Source organism: Ursus arctos, unplaced genomic scaffold (assembly GCF_023065955.2).
Source record: "Ursus arctos isolate Adak ecotype North America unplaced genomic scaffold, UrsArc2.0 scaffold_23, whole genome shotgun sequence".
NCBI lineage: Eukaryota > Metazoa > Chordata > Mammalia > Carnivora > Ursidae > Ursus > Ursus arctos.
In genome coordinates this window covers 10,175,578-10,195,830 of record NW_026622908.1, presented here as the reverse complement: position 1 = coordinate 10,195,830, position 20,253 = coordinate 10,175,578, and the positions used below count along the sequence as shown (strand labels likewise).

General features: G+C 34.7%; 1 protein-coding gene across 3 annotated transcripts in view; it reads right to left on the bottom strand.

Moving 5' to 3' along the window:
- The window catches only part of PRMT3 (protein arginine methyltransferase 3), a 125,386-nt gene that overhangs the window by 50,413 nt on the left and 54,720 nt on the right, over window positions 1-20,253 (bottom strand). For all 3 annotated transcript variants that reach the window (XM_026512222.4, XM_048215285.2, XM_026512223.4), the window contains one exon: window positions 10,461-10,539. In XM_026512222.4, coding sequence (XP_026368007.2) covers window positions 10,461-10,539 — 79 coding nt within the window. The remainder of the gene's footprint in view (window positions 1-10,460; window positions 10,540-20,253) is intronic.

The following is a 20,253-nucleotide window of genomic DNA, read 5'->3' as shown; positions in this document are numbered from 1 at the left end:
GTTGAGGTATATTTTTCAAGGTAATTATATTTCACAAAGATACAGAAAATCATGATTTCTTTGTTAGCATTTAGAAATGAAATTATTTTTTATCTGTTAGTAAGAGCTATGAATATTCATAAAGGACCTGTAATCAGTGTTATAGGTCAGTTTAGTTCCATATCCACCTTCTTACAGCTGGCTAAAATTTTGGGCCACCTGCCAGAATCTTGACTAACCCTTTACCTTCGCATTCTGACACATTTGTCATTTGATTTTTGTCAGATAGAAGCATAATTGAATAATTATTCCTTCCTGTAGGTGAAATTAACAAAGCACTGATTGGACAAAGCATCCTCTTAACAGACCATTTATAAATTCATGGCTTTGACATCTGTGTCCTTCTCGATTCACTGCCCAGAATTCATTTGTCACTAGAACAGCTCACATGGTGAATAGATAAAGATGGGAAATCCTTTATCCCTTAGAAATGCCTCACAAACTTTTGGACACTAAAGGGTAAGACTGAGATGAATAAAGAAACAATTCCTAGTAAGCACTGGCATCACTGCATGTATATAAATAACCAGATAGTAAAAAGGTTTAGAACAAAAGGAGATAATAAGTCAAAATAAACTATTCTTTTCACAATACACGTCAACAATATGGAGAAAGATTTTAGTAAACTAACAAAGACAAATTTGATTGACATGTATAAAGGCAAGCATACTACCAAGCTGCTAAATCAGCAAATATTCTGAAGTTGAATAAGCTCAAAAATCAATTTCCAATTTATATAATAAGGATATCTTAAAAAATTAATTCTTATTTGGAAATCGGAAACATTTTCCCATCATTAACTTATAAATAGTGACTAGGCCAGCTTAGCTAGCTGCAATATACACTGAAAAATTATTTAAACAGTAGAAAATGATACTACTGCAATACCACCGAACAAAACAAAACAACAAGTGTGAAGAATGCAGATTTGAAGATGAGAAAGTAGACAGCGAATTATGGAAATACTAAAGGAAACCTCCAAGCACTATGAACCATGAGCAGTGGCTGATTACACTGAGATAAACTATGTGGAAGTCAAGTCTTAATAGCATGACGCTTAAATTCATTTCGCAACTTTTATAAGGTATAAACCTAACACTAATTTCATTTTACTAGCTATAGCTCATTTCACCGTGAATCTATAGTTTACCAGATGTAACTCAGGAGGGGATTTAACCTTCGTTGAGCAACTACTTCATTTTGAGCATCTCATTTAATGATTCTGATTCTATAAAGCTAGATTATAATCCTCTTTTTACAGATAAGAAAACTGAAGTTGGTAGCAGTAAAGTAACCTGCCCAGGTTACCAGTCTTTTTTTTTTTTTTTTAAAGATTTTATTTATTTATTTGACAGAGATAGAGACAGCCAGCGAGAGAGGGAGCACAAGCAGGGGGAGTGGGAGAGGAAGAAGCAGGCTCATAGCAGAGGAGCCTGATGTGGGGCTCAATCCCATAACACCGGGATCACGCCCTGAGCCGAAGACAGACGCTTAACCGCTGTGCCACCCAGGCGCCCCCCAGGTTACCAGTCTTAATCAGCTAACTAGGTAACTAGTTATCTGACAAAGCGGGGATTCAACATAAGGTCTACTTGCAAAATCTATATGCTTTCCATTATGCATGATGCTACATTTTATGCTTTTCAAACAGAAGAAAGGCAAAGAGGAATCCCATTTTCCCAAGGTAAATGGGCACTTGTTGAAAGAGAAAGAGGAAGGGGAAAGGCGTTGAGAAAGATTGGAGATGAATAAAATTTCAGGGCCAAGTGAGGAAAACGGGAACATTCAGCTTTACTTATTCCAGCCGCGTTAAGGAAGGAGATCACGATGCAAGAAGAAACACTAAAGAGGAAAGCAACCAAGTAGAAATGAGGGAGCAGTGAGTAAGCTGTACAATTCAGCTTTCTGCACAGAGAATAACTAGGAAGGTATAGAAGCAAATGGAGACTTTATAACAGAGGCAATTTCTTATAAGCATAGATCAGGTTTCCAATGCAAATTCCAAAGCAAAATTGTGGAGGGACAACTATTGGTGAAGCATATATACCTATATATCTGCCACTCTATTTTTGCTGCCCCCTTCTGAACTATTTATGAAATTCTGTATGTCACAAGACAGGGCCTGCCTCCCTCTATGGAAGCTGGAAATGGCAGAAGGTTGCCTTCCCTCTCTCCCTTGTAAGTTAGGCATGCACACCTGACCTAGGTCCACCAATGATAAGCACCTAAAGTTCTGGCTACTTCTCAGAGGCAGCAATGCCAACTGTTGGTAAGATCAGCAATGTATTATGTCGGCTAGTGCTCAATATTAGGGTAGTGGTATCACTTCTAAACCAGTCCTATAACATAATTTTGCACATTATTCTTGGCTGCATAACCTTCCAGCCTGGTTTTCTAGTTCTTACAAAAACTGAATAACCTACCCTACCTACCATTTTAATAAACTCCTACTCTGTTGAATAGCCAAGGTAGAGTTCTCTTTCTTCCAACAATAACCTCGAGTGATACAAAGGAAAATGTGTATTTTGAATAAATTCTTAATAAACAAACAAACAAACAAACAAACAAACAAATACATTCTTAAAACAGGACTCTCCCCCTACATTTTGGTTCAGAAGGATCTGATTTGCGGCCTGAATGTCCATATTTTTAACAAAAGGCCCCAGTAATGAGGATGGTCTGGCAAGATCAGAAAACAGTAAGTTAGGAACTGACTGCCTTGATAATTGTGCACTGTACTGGATGCAGTCCTCAACTTTATAATCTTGATAATTACAACTCAACGATGTATAGTTTGAAGAACCCCAGAAGAAATGTGAATCTAGTTTTATAAGGGAGAAAAACCTTTCATTTTGCTTGTAATGAAAGGCAATACAAACAACATTCTTTCCTAGTAATATGGAAGAAGGTATCTCCTTTGATGAGCTCTTAAATTTTCTATGCAACAATTATGATTTTACAAAACTCTTACCAGTTCTGAGGATGGTTTCAAAGAGATGAATTATTTCTACATGCTCCTATCAGACCACAATTTTAATCTGACCCATTCCTGAGAATGTCAACCCTGATTACTTGATCAAGGTGGAGACTACTAGGCTTCTATGCTGAAATTTATTCTTCTGTAATTAGTAGCTATTTTGTGGGGAGGTTCTTTGAAACAAATATTCCATTATTAATCAAACTTTCAGATTATTCATTTATTTATTCATATCTAAATGAACTTGTTTCCTATTTTATTCAAAGCCTTATAGCATCTCCCGCCCCCCAAATTAAAGGTAGAGTGTATGGAATGGTAGAAGTAAAAAACTGTCTCTATTTGCAAACAACATGATTGATCACACAGAAAAGCCCAAGGAATTTAGAAAACAACTAGAACTATCAAGTGAACTTAGCAAGGTCATAAGATAAAAGGTTAATAAACAAAAACCAACTGTATTTTTATACTAGTAGTCATCAACTGAAAAATGAAATTTAAAAATTTCCACCTGTAAAAATGACAAAAAAATTTAAATACTTAAAACTAAATTTAACAAGGGCACCTTGGTGGCTCAGTTGGGTGAGTGTTCGACTCTTGATTTCAGCCAGGTCATGATTTCAGGGTCGTGAGATTGAGCCCTGCAAAGAGCTCCATGCTCAGTTCGGAGTCTGCTTGAGACTCTCTCTCTTCCTCCCTCTCTGTCCCTCTCCAGCTCACACGCACGCATGCGCACGCGCGCGCGCGCACACACACACACACACACACACTTTCAAATAAATAAATTTTTTTAAAAAGAATAAACTTAACAGAAGATGTGCAAGATCTCTACATTGCAAATTATAAAATAAAGCCAAGAGAAATTAAAGACTTTAAAAAATGAAAAGATACATTGTGTTTATGGTTTGGAAGACCTATTAACACTATTAAGATGTTAATTATTCTCAAGTTGATCTATTCGAATACTCAAGACAATCCTATCATAATTCTACCAATCTTTTTAAAATTGATAGACTGACAGATTCAAAACGATTCTAAAATTTATTTTAAAAAAACCACACACACTCACAGGGACCAAACTGCCAAAGCAAATACAGTAATTAAGATAATATGGTATTGATGAAAAAAGAGACTTAGAGATCAAATGAACAGAATTAAAAACATACCCACACATATATGGACAATTTATCTTCAACAAAGATGCCAAGCAATTTATGGGAAAGGATAATCATATCAACAAAGAGTGCTAGCAAATATTAACACCTAACCTTACCTCATGCCACACACAAAAATTAATTTGAAATGAACCACAGACCTGAATGTCAAAGCTGTAACTTCAAGGAAAAGCACAGGAGTATTCAGTGCAATCTTGAGTAAGACAAAGATTCCCCAGATTGGACATTTTTCTTAATAGGATAGAGACTGAGCACATTTTAAAAAAAAATTTATTTATTTATTTGACAGAGAGAGAGAGAGCCAGCGAGAGAGGAAACACAAGCAGGGGGAGTGGGAGAGGAAGAAGCAGGCTCCCAGGGGAGGAGCCTGATGTGGGGCTCGATCCCAGGACTCTAGGATCACGCCCTGAGCCAAAGGCAGACGCCTAACGACTGAGCCACCCAGGTGCCCCGAGACTGAGCGCATTTTTAAGAGTCAACTGTATTCCTTTTCTGTGAACTGCCATTCAGTTCTTTGTGCAATTTTCTATTGGATTTGTGGTCTTATTTGTAGGATCTTTTTATGTGTTACAGAGATTAGCTTTTTGTTGGTGACAGGAATCGAAAACTTTTTCAGTCTGTACTTTCTCGTGTGACTCTGCATATGGCATATACTGCCATTTAGAAATTTACTTAATCAAACTTATCAATCTTTCTTCCAATAAAGGCATCTGAATCTAAGTTCTTATTTAGAAAGCCTCCCTCCCCAAGTTTATAAAGAAATACACCTATGTCTCCTAATATTTTTTTTTTTAAGATTTTATTTATTTATTCGACAGAGACAGCCAGCGAGAGAGGGAACACAAGCAGGGGGAGTGGGAGAGGAAGAAGCAGGCTCCTAGGGGAGAAGCCTGATGTGGGGCTCGATCCAGAACGCCGGGATCACGCCCTGAGCCGAAGGCAGACGCTTAACTACTGCGCCACCCAGGTGCCCCTGTCTCCTAGTATTTTTATCCTTTTTTTTGCACTTAACCTTGACTTGTGTAATATTTACACTGCGTGGATTTTTTACTTTATAATTTTTTTGCTTTCTTTTAAAAAAAATATTGTATTTATTTGACACAGAGAGAGAGAGAGAACACACCCAAGCAGGGGGAGCAGCAACAGGAGAAGGAGAAACAGACTCCCTGCTGAGCAGGGAACCTGACACAGGCAATTCAGGGCTCGATCCCAGGACCCCAGGATCATGACCTGAGCTGAGGGCAGATGCTTAACCTACTGAGCCACCCAGGCACTGCTGTGTTTTGTTTTTTGTTTTTGTTTTTTTTAACACAGAGGGTTACCCAACTGTCTCAACATAATTCACTACAGTAAACAATTTCCTTAATTATATGAGATGCCATATATTATTTGGTTTATACCAGGATTCTCAATTTTGCTCAATGTATCTGTCCATTCAAGAACATTGTTTTATTTATTGAGGCTCTGTAATATGTTTTAATATTTGGTAGCACTAATCTTCCTGTCCCCTGCTCCCCCACCCTGGCACCCTTCTATCTCAGTTTTCCTTGCCATTACTACCAAAAAATTTAAAAATCCTAATTAAAAATACCAAACCTGTCTGTTGGAGTTACAATTTTATAAAATTTATCCTATAAAAATATCAAATACAAAAACAAAAGAGCATAATTAACTCTCATGTACTTACCATCTCTTTTCAACAAATGTCAATGTTTTTGGATTACACTAAATTTTAAATTAATTTTGGGAAAATCAGTATCCTTATGACACTGAGTCTCTTTTTCCAAGAACATGGTCTATCTTTCCGTTTATTTATCTTCTGTCTTTTAGTAGTAAAGCTGTTTGCATATAAGTTTTGCTTATTTCTAATTACGTTATTTTGTAGCTCAATAATGTACTAAATTATTTTATTATTTCTTATCATTTTTCAGTTGATTCACTTAAAGTGCCTAGGTTTGAATCATCTACAAATAGAATTAGTTTTATCTCCTTTTTGATTTATCTTCTATGTTCTTTCTCTTTTCCAATAGCACGGACTAGTACCTCTGGTGAAATATTAAATAATGGTGCAATAGTGGCCATCCAAATCCTGTTTTGACTATAGAGGAAATGTTTTTAGTATTTCCCCATTAAACATGATACAGATTTTCAGTTGAGATAAATATACTTTATCATACAAGCTAGTGTCTGACTATTCATATTCTCATTCAAAAAAATCAAGAATGTAAATTGTATTTTGTTAAAAACCTTTTGAGTATCCATGAATATGGGCATGATTTTATGTCTTAGTTCTAAGCCCTACTCATATGACTGATTACATAACATTTTGTTCCAATTCCCTCTTGTCTGGTATCAATAATACCATGACTGCTACTTTCATTTTGGGGGGGATTTGCTCGAATATCTTTTTAAGTTAGAGGTTAAAACTTTTCCAAATAATTTTGTTTTAGATGGCCTATATAAAGCACACAGAATTAGGGGTTTTTTTTGGTGACCCAAACTGAAATTCTTTTTCTCTGAACAGGTGAGTTTAACCCATTTAAATTTATGGATACGACATTTTTTTGTTCACACTCTACCATTTTATGTTATCTTTTCTGTATCTGTAGTTTTTGGGTTTTTTTGTTTGTTTTGTTTTAAGTAGTTCACTACATGGTCTTTTTGACTTTTTCCTAAGTGTTAGTTCTTATATTTAGGAAGTTTTATGTTTTTGTTTTAGTAGCTAACTATGTAATTACATTATAGAATACCTTTAGTTCTCTATTTTCAACACTATTTATTAAGCTATCATGAACAATGATAAAATCGGTATATTTCTTTATTCTTCCCCTTCCCTTTCTTTAATCATAATTTTTTTTAAATTCAAAAGGTAGATAATATTGATGATACTAACAGCAAATACAGAGGTGGGCATAGAGTTAGTATACAGCTTTAATATATTTTTTGGAAAAGTAAGAAATCAAACCATGTCATAGTCCAATTGGCTTCAAGGTGGGAAATGCCACTACGCTTTTTTAAAATGTCACTTTTATTAAGGTGTAATTTACACGAGTAATAAAACTCATTCTTTTTGGCTTTTTTGGTGTATAATTCTATGTGATTTGATAAACACATACGGTCATGTAATCACCACCACAATCGAGATATAGACATAATCTCTCACCACAAGCCTTACCACTAAATTTTAATAATCAACAGTATTCTTTTAATATTAAGTCTGTACTGCTAAAATGTGCTTACAATTCGATTACTTGATTTGTCAGCTTTAAATGAGAGTCCAGGAATTCCTGCTATTAAAGATAATGCAACTCAAGTATATACACTTCTTCCCACCTGCCCCCTGCGTTCTCTTCCCAATTTTTGTAAAACGTAGTATTTGACATTGTTAGGATATAAAATATTTACATTCTATGTAGTCATTCTAAAACATACATTTGTTTTTGTCTTAATTCCTGTTGTAAAAATATGCTTAGGTCATAGCACATCATTCTTTTCCCCCCAATTTTTATTTTAAATGCCAGCCAGCTAACATACAATGCAATATTAGTTTCAGGTATAGAATTTAGTGATTTATCACTTACATACAACACCCTGTGCTCATCACAAGTGCCCCTCCTTATACCCATTAGGTATTTAACCCATGCCCTTGCCCACAGCAAATCATTGTCTTAGTTTTCCTCTTTATCTATAAGCTAGCTGAATATAAAACACTACAGTTCCTGAACACAACTAGTGCTTTGTAAATCTTAGCTAAAAATAGTAGAAGCAATTTTTAGTAAATACATTTTCATTAATTTTATAAGATTATTTTTATTAGTAGTAATAGCAGTAAATGAATACCTCCAAAATACTACAGAATTTGCTTGGTGATAACAGGGAGAAGAAATACTCTGGCTGACTGTGTTTTATAAAGGACTTACTCCATACCACTGTTTATATAGTGAGACATATATTGAACCTAAATTCATGGAAAAATATCAATTGTGGTCCCCTCATGCTTACATGAATCTTTAATATTTTCCCTCTCTCATAATTCAATCATTCTTTCTAAAATCATTGCACTAGTTGCTTAGTAAATCTTTCTTTCAGAAAAACATAAAGAAAAATTTGCTTTATTACAGAAGAACGAGCACCTAGATGATTGGGGATAGTCAGGCATACTCAGACACAAAATAAGCTAAATAGTCTACTTCACATTACTCATTCCTGACTTTGCCTTCTTTTCTCTTAATTCTGTTAACAAGCAACATTCAATAGCACTGCCTAGGCAGTTAAATGCTGACCTCTCTTCAATATGCCTCCAGATTACCTCAGTGCTAATATTAGCTGCATAAAAATATGAAAAGAACTAGACTTAGGAGCCTCCACTTCATCCCTGATGATGGGAAATACTCTGCTACTGATTCATCAACTATAACCTCATTATTTTCATGCTGTAAGTTCTTAATGAATTTCATCGAGAGTTCAATTTAAATGTATTAAGTTGCTGTCAGTCCTTCAGTAAGATCAATGAATACTATTCAGGGAGGTATGGAAACAGTTCCCTGAATCTTCCCTAGAACTTCAAGGCAAGAATCAGATTCAATAAAGTGCATTTTCGTAGAGAAACAAAAAGGGATGCTGAAAAGAACACAAATATTGGAATTGGCAGATCTCAGTTTTTAAAATAAATAGTCAAGGCTTGACCACTTAATATTGTGTCCTCTAGGACACCTCTGTTTCTAAAATTCAAGGGGCTGTTGTGAGGATTATACGTGTAATAATATAAATAAAAGTATAGTATTTGGCAGCTAGCAGACAATCAACAAATGGTAGATAACATTAGTTTCAGTCATTAAGTATAACAGTCATTTTAAAAAAGCCACTGCAACTATAGAAAGATATAGCCAATTTTCGTAGGGTAAAGTATATCTAAAAATTCTGGCTAGATTCATGTCAGAGATCAGGAGTACACCTTGAAATATTTGCAGAAAATATAGTGATAAAATAAATGAAAGTATTTTTGAAAAAGAAAGGCAAACCATTTAAAAGCTATTATAAAAGAATTCTATTATACTGGAGAATTTTCTGTGCTTTATGTTTTGGCCTCACTGATTTTTATTGTACCGTAATTGCCAAAGTGATTTCACAGAATATGGATGGGCAGGAGGCATAACTATGATCAAGTGCTTTATGTCACTAGTTCAAAATGTCCAATTTTCATCTACTTTTTTACAAAATAACTTTTTAGATTTTACATTTTATTTATCTATTTGAGACAGAGAGAGAGGCAGAGGGAGAGGGAGAAGCAAACTCTTCACTGAGCAGGGTTCGATCCCAGGATCCTGAGACCATGACCTGAGCTGAAGGCATATGCTTAACCAACTGAACCACCCAGGCACCCCTTCCTTTACGTAACAATTTTACCAACTGTCCTCTGACCATGGAAACCATTTGTTGATCTTGAAGCTTTGAGAAAGTAAAAGTTTAGGGAGAAGGGAATGATGGGAGACATGCTATTCAATTCAGTTGTAATGATTTGATTCAGTAAACTCATGATGATCTACCTACATTCCAGGAGCAGCAGAGCTTGTGCAAGGATCAGAGATGGACAAGACATAATCCCTGCCCTGAAAAGGACTGTTTGTATAAAACTGTTCATAGCAGAAGGCTTATAAAAACACAATCTCACTTAGAGTATACAGAATTAATATGAGAGAGCTTTCCAAATTTACTGGGATCCAATAAAAATACTGATAAAAATGCAATATATACAGTATAAAAATATTGACTGGGTATGCTGCACTTTATAAACTTAGTAGAGACCAGTCACTTTTTAAATGTTCTCATTAAATCACAGAGATGACACGTTTATACATTTAGTGAAGTCATGGAAAATCTCCCAGTAAAGTAGGTAATTTCCAACCTAGTATGAAATCCTCTATTGGAAAAAAACAAAAACAAAAACTAAATGCCATAAGGATTAAAAATCAAAAGGAGTTTCTGGTTAGATTTTGATTTCAACATCAAACAGCTTCCAAAGCTAGTCCTACCACTAGTATTTTTATAAAAGGCATTCTCAAGAATACCATTAACTTGGAGTGCTGCATATCTTCTATAATGTTCTATTATCGACAGTATAGTAAACGACTGTCTTCAAGCTTCATCTAATGGAAACATCTTTCATTTCTATTGGAAACTTTCTCAGTCATGCATAGTTTATTTGAAATCCAAAGGTTCACTTGATTCTGCCAGACTACAATTACATTATTAAAACTAGAATTTTTACTCACCCGATCCTCCTTTTGCCAAGTATTTGTTCTTTGCATAAAGGACAGAATCTAACATAGACTCAAAAAGAAGAAAATAGCCCTGTATAAAATACAAAAAAAAAAAAGGATTTTAGAAATGTATAGTCAATATCCTCATAAGTATATCAACTTAAATATCTGGGCTACTCTTTTTATGAAAGATGTGTTTTTTGTCTCTGCCATAAAATTTTCTGTGAAGTTTGCAATTACTTTTTGCATTAAATTCTCCAAGTACATTTAAAAAATCAGGACAGCGAAGTTTATTACGGTCGAATGTACTGAACCTTCTTAATCTGTGCTTCCACTTTCTAGACCATTGCTTCTTCCTCATTAAAAAGAAAATCTGAGACAGAAATTGTTAATGTACCTCTAACTCCCTGGAATATCGCAATATTAATCCAGGCAGTGGTTCTCAACCAGATTTTTGTCTCCTGGAGGACATCTGACAATGTTTAGTGCCATTCTGATTGTCACAACTCAGGGGGTAAGGAAGGGTGCTACTGGCATCTAGAAAGGTAAAGCCAAGAAATGCTGATAAACACAATACAATGCATAGGAAGCCCCACAACAACAAATGATCCAGCCCCCAAAGTTGACAGAGCTAAGGTTAAGAAAGCCTAGTCTAGAATAGCATTTCCCAAAGAGCTTCCCTCCAAATGACTTTCTCTTTTGTTTAAAAAAAAGAAAAAAAGGAAGGGAGGGAATCTTTAAGAAACACCAGATGCTTTACTGTCATCTTGAGATTCATAATGCAAATTAGCAAATTAATAGTTCTGGGAAGTGTCATGGTAAAGAGGACTACTGAACATATTTTTTTTAAAAAAAGATCTTATTTATTTATTCGACAGAGATAGAGACAGCCAGCAGGGGGAGTGGGAGAGGAAGAAGCAGGCTCATAGCGGAAGAGCCCGATGTGGGGCTCGATCCCAGAACGCCAGGATCACGCCCTGAGCCGAAGGTAGATGCCTAACTGCTGTGCCACCCAGGCGCCCCTGAACATATCTTAACTAGGTGTTACCTTTTGACTAAAAACTTTTTTTTCCCCCTATTTTATACCTTTCAACACCTTGCACAACTAGGGTTCTATGTTCATGAAATACAGCCCTGGAGTACTCCATTTTAGAAACCAGTAATGAATCCTCTAACAAGAAAGGATAATCATAGCACAGGTGAAAAGAAAATTTACCACTACTGGTATCATGTGTAAAGGATCAATGACAGCTTGAGTCAGTCTTTCTCATTCTAGAGTCTACCCCACAACTACCCAGAGCAGCAGGAAGAGTCAAGTGCTCAGCACAGTGCTTAGCACATAAAACACTGTCTTACTGCTTAGAGTAAGCCAACATGAATTCTGCCCTAATGACAGCATTCTAAATAAAAACTGTTCTCACTTACTCATTTGTTCTGTGCACAAATAACTGACAGGATAAATGCAATACTCTAACCACATGAGCAAAGACTTTTTAAAGGGGTCTCTAGAACAGGAAAAACTTCCAAACTTGGGATGCATAATCTTCACAAGAGATTATCATTATTTTTAAAGCTTTTATTTATTTATTTGAGAGGGAGAGAGAAAGAGCGAAAGAGCGTGAGGGGGAAGGGTCAGAGGGAGAAGCAGGCTCTCAGCTGAGCAAGGAGCCTGATGCTGGGCTCTATCCCAGGACCCCAGGATCATGACCTGAGCCGAAGTCAGTCGCTTAACCAACTGAGCCACCCAGGCGCTCCAAATCTTCACAAGAGATTTACAGCACATTTAAATTTATAGAAAATGCAGCTCACAAGCCTGAATCACTTAAAAAAAAACCTAACTGGACTGCAACTAGCAACTCTACATTGATGTTTACCCACTCCCAGCAACATACCAATTCACTGAGAAGAAAATACTTGCCTACAAAAGAAAGAGCGACAAAACCTTTTATTAATTTGTTTACATTAGGAAAATTAAGGATTTGGTGGAAACTGTTCTTTTGGTTAGAGTATCTCAGTAATATGTCTAACTCTTACAAGTTTGTTCACTATTAATATCATCTGTGTATTCAAAGAACAAGGAACTTTTGAAAGTCAACTAAGAAATCTTTATCAATCTGACATAATTATCATGCAGATCTATGCACACACTTGCTTATAAATAAGCATTCACCTGTTGATTAAAGCGAATTTTAATTGATGCCAAGGAATTATTAAAAGAGCAGTCTTCTATTTACCTTCTATTACTTCTTTTTTCAGACCAGTGCACATAAAAAGGAAAAAGATCAGCTGCTAAAACATGTTTATAGGTTGGGGAAAAAACAGTCCCTATTTGCAAGATTACCGCATGTTAAAACATTAAAATAAAATAAATTCATATTTTGATACAAAATAAGTATTCATTATAGTCAAGTCTTTTTTGGAAGGGAGCAAAAAAATTAGTTTGCCATTGATTTGGCACTGTGTCAAACTGTTTCTATTATTAACTTTCAAAGTAATTGGCAAAAATCTAAGTTATTTTGCTTCCTATGTCCAAACTGTCTTATTTCCATGTACTACAAATAAACCAAAGTCTTTTCCATCAGTAACTGAAAGTAGTTCCTTCTAACAACATACTTATTTATTGGATATATGATGAAGTTATTATTAGCCATCCATCAGAGATTAAATCGTGGCATATTTTAAACTGGTGTAGAATGGGGCTAACATGGATAGAAGCAGAGGGCTAACGCAAGTCTTTCTTCTTTCATCTTTCCCCGTTTTTATCCCCCTTTTCTCTCTTCATTAGTGTAGAATTAAAACAGTATCCTGTATCTGTAATTTTCCACTTCGGTATCCAAGTATTGCTTATCTAAGTATATGATGAGGCTTCTATTCTGTCAAAGTAGTTTATAAACTTTAAGACTAGCTGAACTAGTAAATCAACACACAAGCATTCCTTCGAACCAAGAATAGATTCACATTTCTTCACATTTAGAGTCAGTGAAGACTGACAATTTTATTTGTCATTCTTTTCACTCAGCAGTCAGATTTCTGTTCAACTATTACCTCCTCAAAAGGGATTTTCTGATGTCTTCACATAAAATATCTTTTTACTCTATCTAGCTCCATTTCTCTACCCTACTTTGTATTTCATTGTGGCACTCATGAATTAAAATATGGTTTATTTTTGTGTTTAACTCCTGACTAAAATGTAAGCTCCAAGAGGAGCAAGGACTTTATCTATATTGTTTGAAGCTATATTCCTGAAGGCTACAAATGTGGCTGGTAGACAGCAGCAACTCAGTAAGAAATTACTGAATGAATAAAAGAGTTACTAATATCATACATCATTATGTTTGTTAAAAATGAAACAGTACCTGCTTTTTGTTATTTTTCTGGTACAAAATAAAACTGGTTATTTTAAGAACGTTTTTTCTTTTTTAAAGTAGGTTCTATGCCCAGCATGAAGCCCAACACGGTACCTGAACTCACAACCCTGGGAACAAGACCTGAGCTGAGATCAAGAGTTGGATGCTTAACTGACTGGGCCGCCCGGGCACCCCTAAAATTGGTTATTTTTAAATGCTGTTTTGCTTTCTAAAATTAAAATTCTCAAACAGTAGAGATAATTGTTGAATTTTATTGTATTAAGTACCTTCATAAGGATTAACTTATTTAATTCTTCCCTAAAGCATATTTTATTGTTATTTCCATTTAACTGATGAGGAAATCAAGGCTTACAAATGTTAAATAACTTAAAACCATAGGACTTAAAAAACTGCTTATCGTCACAGAAAAAATAGTTGAATGACCCAGAATTTGAACCTTGGTCTAACTACAGAGTCACGTTCTGAATAACTATTCCATGTTGCTTCTTACATTGATTTACCTAATTGAAAAAAAGATTTAGTGTTTGTATTATATTATACTACCTTTGTAATTAAGGACTCAAGTGTTCTGAAATGAAAAATTTCCCATAAAGCATATTAAACAAGATTAGAATTTATAATAGGTATATGATATATAATATGTCAGAGTGATAACTTCGTTGGCAACTGGCTCTTAGCCACTGTCCATTATGAAAATTATCAGTTTAGAAAATCAATGCAAATATTAGAATATATGTAGAACCAGTATATGACATCTGTGAGATAAATTAATATATCTAAGCTTTAAATATTAGTAGATGAAAAGATTCATATATGTATGGCTAACTGCTGTCCTTTCTCTCAACTTTCCACTTTGCTAAACTTCATTTTACTATAGGCTCCCTACATGATAGAATAGCCTTTAATTTCCTGGGAACTGTCCTTGGTTCTGAACCAAGTCATTTATTACTGATATCAGAAGGCGCTGCTCCAAATGCCCGGCTCATCTGCAGTGTAATTCAGACTGTAATTTCACAGGCTGCTGCCTCACCTGTAGGGGTGCCATCTGGAAGAGAATTATACCCAATATTTTCTCCCATGATGCTCATGGGGCACTCTTCTTTCCAAAGTGACATTTACTTTTCAAAATTAAAATTTGCATTTACACTTCAAAAATTAATTACTACAAAAGAAACACATTGGATTAAATCTGGGACTAAGATATTAACATCATTGAAATGGGAACCTTATTTTTAAAATGTTCATATCTTCTTAGAATAAATTAATGATAAAAGAAACTTGTGATATCTTCAGTATAAGGTATTCTCTTAATTTTTTTAGCGCAAATAACTAAGTTATTGTTAGGCAGAATTAATTATTAAAAAAAAAAGAAAGGCAGGGGAGAGTTACAGATAAAATAAAGAGTTAATCTGTAGAAAGTCTGGTGACAAATAATAATTGAATTTATCTAAAGATAAAAATAAAAGATTACTTTTAACAAGTAAACAAGGCTATAAAATCTAAACCCAATTTTTGGTATATTTCTGAAGCATAATAAATATTTCATGACACTTTTTTCCAATACTATTCTCAATTCTGAAAAATTCACTGTAGACAGAACTGTTATCCAATGTAATTGGGACTACTAGTTGGTTGTTAATTGAAAACAATACATTTTAAGAAAGAAACACAAATGTAGATTTGTTTACTAATACTCTTTGAGGGCAAATCTATGAGTCAGGATCTTCACAATCTTCCTTGCATAAACTACACTCATAACGGGTTGTAAGTAATTTCCAGTTTGGGTTATTTTAAAATAGAAAAAAGAATCTAAGGGTACCTTGCCAAGTGGAGAATCTCTGAATTCTGTAATTTCCACCTTCCCACTTCTATTCTGTCACAATCGTTTTACTCACTACTTTATTCAACAGGAATCTTCTTCACAGTCTTCCTCATCAGTTTATGTTAATATTAACTGATATTATATAAAGAAGCAGGGAAAACAATAAGCTCTTGGTAAACCTATAATACAATCAATAGGAGCAAAACAGGAGCGGCATACTGAAGGTAATTTATCAGCTTTAAGTGTTCAGTTAGCCATGGAATCTAGCACGTTATACAGAAAGAATGCAGAACATCATTAATTTGCTGAATTAAATGAAGACTGGTTAAAGAAATGTCTATTGTATATCTGTGTGACAAAATACATTCTTAATGATGATACCTTTTAAGGAAAATCTTCCTCAATGTCCCATACTAGGTCAGGTGGGCTTTACAATATGATCTCATTTAGGAGTTGAGTTATTATCAATGCTTAGAAACGACAACTTTAAAGCAGGATTTCTTTTTTTTTTTTTTTTTATTATTATTTTTTTTTTTATTAATAATGATTTTTTATTATATTATGTTAGTCACCATACAGTACATCCCCGGTTTTCGATGTAAGGCTCGATGATTCATTAGTTGTGTATAACACCCAGTGCACCATGCAATATGTGCCCTCCTTACTACCCATCACCGGTCTATCCCATTCCCCCACCCCCCTCCCCTCTGTAGCCCTCAGTTTGTTTCTCATAGTCCATAGTCTCTCATGTTTCATTCCCCCTTCTGATTACCCCCCCTTTCTTTATCCCTTTCTTCCCCTACTGATCATTCTAGTTCTTATGTTCCATAGATGAGAGAAATCATATGATAGTTGTCTTTCTCTGCTTGACTTATTTCACTAAGCATTATCTCCTCCAGTGCCGTCCATGTTGTAGCAAATGTTGAGAACTCATTCTTTCTGATTAAAGCAGGATTTCTTAACCTTGGCACTATCGACATTTTGGGCCAGATAATATTTTATTGTAGAGGCAATCCTGTCCATTGTATGATGTTTAGTAGTACCCCTGCCAAAGGCCACCAGCACTCTCCTCCTGTCTCTCTCCCTCCCCAACACCCCCACCTGCTGTAAAAACCTAACATGTTTCCAGACATTTCCCAATGCCCAAATATCCCCAGGTGGGCAAAACTGGATACCCTTCACCACTGAGAACCACTGCTCTAGAGATTATCTATAAAGTAATTAGATAAGCACTTTCTCCTAATCTACAGTGCTCTCTGCTAAAAATGTACCAAACCCAAGTTTTTACAGGATATAATGTAACCTCTACTTATCTCACCCTTACGTTTATAAGAGCCTTACACAATGAATACCTGAATTGTAAAGTTTTCTCAATGATTCCCCAGTCTATCCCTTGATTCTTTCAATTTTCAATGATTCCCCAGTCTATCCCTTGACTCTTTCCATTTAAAATGTGCTAAAGCTAATGAAATTATCACAAATATGATGATGAAGATACTGAGATTTTTAAAACTGTGTAAAATCCTTTTGGGTAAGGTAGTTTCCTTTCTGACAGCTCTACAATGACTGATACAGATCTCACACTTACACACTTGGCAAATGCAAGATGGCTGATGATATCAAGCAACAAGAATATCTGTATGTTTTGCATTTACTCTACAATGGGTAGGAAAAATAATATTTTGAACATGTATATGTACACACACACACACACACACACACACAAAGACATCTTTTCAATGTTTTATGTATTTAGCTAAGAAACTTCTTGAAGCAGAATTTCTGGATTAAAGGACATGTACATTTAAGATTTTGCTCTGTGTCATCAACCTGCTCCAGAAAGACTGACAATTTTTATTCCCACAACTGTCTAAGGGAATTAAAGATATATATAAGTTTGTGGAGAATACTTTCATGTTCTGGGGTGGGGTGGGAGTATGAACTATAAAAAAAAGACCAATAAGTTTGACTAGATTAAAATTCAGAACCTCTGTTGATCAAAAAATATAAAAAGAATTAAAAAGTCAGAGTTTGTAAAGATATCAAACACACACATATCTTTACTTCCCACTAATCATTAAGAAAAAAACAGGTAATCCAAAGGAAAATAGACAAAGAATTATATACAATTACTTCACAAAACAGGAACTCCAAAGAGCCAATAATCACAAATAGAAATGGTGAACTTCATTAGTAATTCAAACACAAATAGAAAGTACTACTGACTAGCAGAGAGGCAATAATTACAAAGTCATACAATGTCCAGTGTTGACAAGTCTATGGAACAATAAAATTTTTTTTTACTACTTCAGAAAAGTTTGGCATCATCTAGCAGTGCAGAAGAGCAGCACACCCTGTTATCTGGCAATCTACTTCTAAATATACATGTAGAAAAGCACACTTGAGTGTAATGGCATATGTGTACCTGTATACACCAGCACTATTATTTGTCATGGTGAAAAAACTGGAAATGATCCAGTGTCCACCAACTGTGGAATAACAAGCACACTGTTATATAGTCACACAACAGAATATACAGAAATGAAAATGTACAAATTATCTATACTGGCAATATTGATGAATGTTATAAACATGACTTAGTGAAGAAAGCAAAAAGCTATTTTTAATACAAAAACATACTATGTTTTGATTCCATTTACATAAATCTCAAAAACTGGAAAATATAAACTACACTGATTTGGAATGTAAATCTAAGTGCCAAAAACATAAAGAAAGCAAGTAAATGATTACCACAGAGGTAGGAGAGTGGTAACCTCTCTGGGGTGGAAAAGAAGTTGTAACAGATACAATTAAAAGATAAAAAGATATTTTAAAATATTTCAAAAGATATGTAAGAAAGACATTTGAAGATGAAATTGGTATATAAATATATCTGAAGAAAATTGAAAACATACTTGGCAGCTGCTTTCTATATTCTGATCTAATGATTATACCAGTGTTCGTTATGTAACTATTTCTTACACTGTGTAAGTTTATGCTATCTTCTGTGCATGTTGTATTTCACAACTTATTAAAAGGAAGATTTTATGACTAGTTATATAATATGCAATAGTCTGGGAGAAGCCAAAAGGAATACACACTCAAATCTGTTTATAAATGTTAAATGTGTCTGGAATAGTACAAATTAATTAGAAAAATGCTAAATTAAACTAAAGGACCAAATTTAATAGGGACAGAGAACAATACTTCACAATGATAAAGAAGCCAAACTTTATCAATAATACACAACAATTCTAATGTGTATGCATCTAAAAACTACATAAAAATATCTGAAGCAAAAACTGACAGAAGTGAAAAGAGAAACAACTCCTGAACTATATGTAGAAACTGCATTATTCTTCTTTTAAGTAGCTAACAGAACAGATAGACTTAAAGTAATAAGCATTTATAAGATCTGAATCATACTATCAACCAACTTGACCCAACTGACAATTATACAACAGTCCATTCAACAACAGCAGAATACACATTCATTTAAATAAATGTGGAACATTCAACAAAACAGACCATATTCTGGGCCATAAAGCAAGTCTGAACAAATTTAATGTAATGATAACATACATAGCATGTCCTCTGATATCAACCAAATTAAATAACAAATCAGTAACAGAAAGAAAACTAAAAAATTTCCAAATGTTTAGAAATTAAACAACATACTTCTAAATAATTCATTCATCAAAGCAGAGATCACAGGGTAATAGTTTGAGTTGAACAAAAAATCTGCGGGATACAGCTACAGTAGTCATAATGGGAAATTCATAGATTTAAAAGAGATGAAAGAAGGAAGTTGTAGAACAATATGCAGAATATGCTTACTCTACACTAAATATAAGAATGGGGCTTGTCATCTATTTTGTTCACTGTTTTATCCTTCCTAGAACAGTGTCAGGCCCATAAGCAGCCACACAGTATTTGTTAAAGAAATGAATGAATGTGCCAAGAGGTAGAGATATATTATAATAAGTTATAAGAAGGATACACTAGAAATTGGTAACAGACTTTGTTGAGGGATTCAGTGTGGGTCCTGAGTGGTAGGGTAAAGATAAGATGAAATTTGTAACTTCTGTGTATTATATAGTCAAAAAGCAATAATAAATTTTACATATGTATAACAAATATTTGTCAGAGCAGCTATTTCACTCTTACTTCACTTGATTGTTACCTTCCATGCAAGAAGAATGAAAATAACGGTAGTAGCTACCATTTATTACTCAATTATTATATGCTTGCTACTCTCCTGCAAGACTACTTCCTTCCTCTTCTTAAACCTTACAACATATAGTTCTCACTTTTTCGTGCCATGGACTTCTGGAGAACATAACACAGGAGATAATTCCTTCTGCATACTCTTCTGAAGTTTGAAAAACTCCTCTATCATTTTGAAAGTCTTTCCCCCACTAGATGGCACTCTTACTTAACAAACAAGCAAATGGTCCATTAAGCAAGCCTATGGAAGGCAAAACTGGAGGTGCCTAGGTGGCTCAATCAGCTGACCCTCTGACTCTTGGCTTCAGCTCAGGTCATGATCTCAGTGTTGTGAGACAGAACCCCACAGCAGGCTCTGCACTCAGTGGGGAGTCTGCTTGAAATTCTT